The 2,296-nt window shown below is 26.6% G+C and overlaps 1 protein-coding gene across 1 annotated transcript in view; it reads right to left on the reverse strand.

The window, feature by feature from the left end:
- Window positions 1-563: 563 nt before the first annotated feature.
- Window positions 564-2,296, reverse strand: part of LOC108685467 (ATP-binding cassette sub-family G member 4-like) — a 12,763-nt gene continuing 11,030 nt past the window's right edge. Inside the window, exons 8-11 of the mRNA XM_018190254.1 lie at window positions 2,033-2,133; window positions 1,775-1,930; window positions 1,123-1,241; window positions 564-919 (exon numbers count right to left, since the gene is read on the reverse strand). Coding sequence (XP_018045743.1) covers window positions 694-919; window positions 1,123-1,241; window positions 1,775-1,930; window positions 2,033-2,133 — 602 coding nt within the window. The 3' untranslated portion in view covers window positions 564-693. The remainder of the gene's footprint in view (window positions 920-1,122; window positions 1,242-1,774; window positions 1,931-2,032; window positions 2,134-2,296) is intronic.

Genomic DNA, 2,296 nt, shown 5'->3' on the forward strand with positions numbered 1-2,296 from the left:
TTCTTCCACACTTTCTTCATTTCTACATCCTTCTACCAATCTGGTTTATTTATAGTTAGCACCTTGCCTTCTTAATTTATTGCTAACTTAAAACATCAAAAACACATAGTGCTTCTACTCTCACTGTGCATGAATTTGGGGAGACATATTATTAGTGCTATTTATATTATTCTATCTTTATCATTCATTAGATGTAAAATAAGGAATGGCACAAATAGCACTAATAGCATCTCCTCGAAGGTGAATCACTCCAACTTGCTTTGACTTTAAATGATACTTTAAATTCTATCTTTTTCTGCATCTCGACTTTAAAGAGAGAAAGTGAGAGTTTTAAGCCTCACTTAAAGTCAAAGTAACGATGCAATCGGGTCTTAATTACACAACTTTCACTCACACTATTTAATCAAACCTAATTTATTTTTAAAAAAGGCAAATTCTTACTGTTATCATAATCAGTTATCAACGTGTAGTTTGCTCAAAGCAGAAATTATAAAATTCACACATTTTACATTGTTATTATTGTGTATAAACAATTTACAAAACTGTTTACTCTTAATTCCATTATTTCTCTTGAAATTCTCTTGATATACTATATTGCAGATAGAATTTGTTCAATAAGTAATTTTTTTATTTGAGATATCTTGAGAATATTAATTTTACTCGTTTACTTTTTGAGAATATTAATTTTACTCGTTATTTTTTTGCATAATAAATTTTCCAATGAAGTACTATATAGTGGACCGCGTGTAAACAGAGTATCCAAGAGCTAAGTATTATTGGAATTACATAAAACGGTACTGTTGGCATGTCCGTCATTGAGAGAATCTTGCTTGGTGAACGTAAGTGACAGTAAATTTCCAAGCACTTCAGTTTCGGTCGGTCAAGATAGATCGCTTGCATTATCCCTTCAAATGCATATCTACAATAAAATATAAATTTTTTTAATTAAAAAAATAAAATAAAGTAGATGTACAACAAAAGCATATTTTTGTAGAGACAACTTTCAATAAATAGCCGTTCTAAATAAAAAAAAAGACAAGATGAAAAACATTATATCTAAGAGATAATAAAATTAAATGCTACAAGTTTTTAATTAATAATCGCAGCGTTATAAAATTATACCTGAAATAGCTTATAACACATAAAGGCTGCAAATATGGTGACATTTCTTCTATTTTTGTAAAAAATCCAGCGAAGAGTAATAATGGTATATGAGTTGCCGATATTAAAAACATACCTAACTGAAAGAAATTACGTTTAGTTTTCTATATTTTCATACTAACTATAAGAAAGAATTGAATTGAAATTTGAATAGCGTAAGCTGATCAAAGAATTGGAAAATTTAATTTTTATTTAAATTATAAATGACTCTTATAAATAATTACAGTCGTCTTTCCTATATAATATGTTATAATATGTTAAACTATTATAGCTTTTTTCTTGTTAATTGTTTTTAATATTAATTTTAAAATAATGTAATACAAATAAGGAAAAAAGGCCATATTTAGTTTAAAAAGAATTTTAGTATTTATATAATAATATTTTAGTGCAAATTTCACAATTTCCAGTTCAAACAAACTGCGCGTCGATTATTTGTTGGTCTTGAAATACAATCGTAAACTGAAGTTGGAATATATTACAAGTTAAATTAAATTCACAAAAATAACATTAGGCATCAAAATCCGCGTTAATATGATTTTTTTTACTTATTTATTGAACATTATTTCTCGATTAATTTCTACTTAAAATAATAAAAGATACACCGTTGAAATACCTCAGTACCAAACGTTGTGCCTGCAATTATCCCGATTGTTTGTCCAAGCATCATAATTAACAGACAAATGCTCCACGTCTTTAGAATTCTATCATATTCCATTGGCTGTCCTGTCATATAATATGATATAAACACGAAGGCTGATGTACAAAGTATCTACAAAATAGACGATTCTTTATTTTTATTTAAAAACAATAATCATATTTAGTTTAACCTGATATAATTAGTAACAAAGTTATAATGCTGTATTGAACATACTTGCATCACGAGATCCGTTATTATTTTTACACTATAATAAGATCTCAAAGAATACCAATTATTTAAATGTTCCTTTAAAAATACTGCCGCTTCTATGGGAACTACAATCAAATGCATTTTTATCATGATACAATTTATGAAATTCATAAATCGCGTTTATTAATTTTAAACGTGGTAATATTGTTAAACGTCAAGAATATTGACGTTTAACAATAGAGATTTTTTAGTTTTTTAAAATTATCTAAAAATTATAATATATAATTT

The sequence above is a fragment of the Atta colombica genome, unplaced genomic scaffold, assembly GCF_001594045.1.
Source record: "Atta colombica isolate Treedump-2 unplaced genomic scaffold, Acol1.0 scaffold153, whole genome shotgun sequence".
Classification (NCBI taxonomy): domain Eukaryota; kingdom Metazoa; phylum Arthropoda; class Insecta; order Hymenoptera; family Formicidae; genus Atta; species Atta colombica.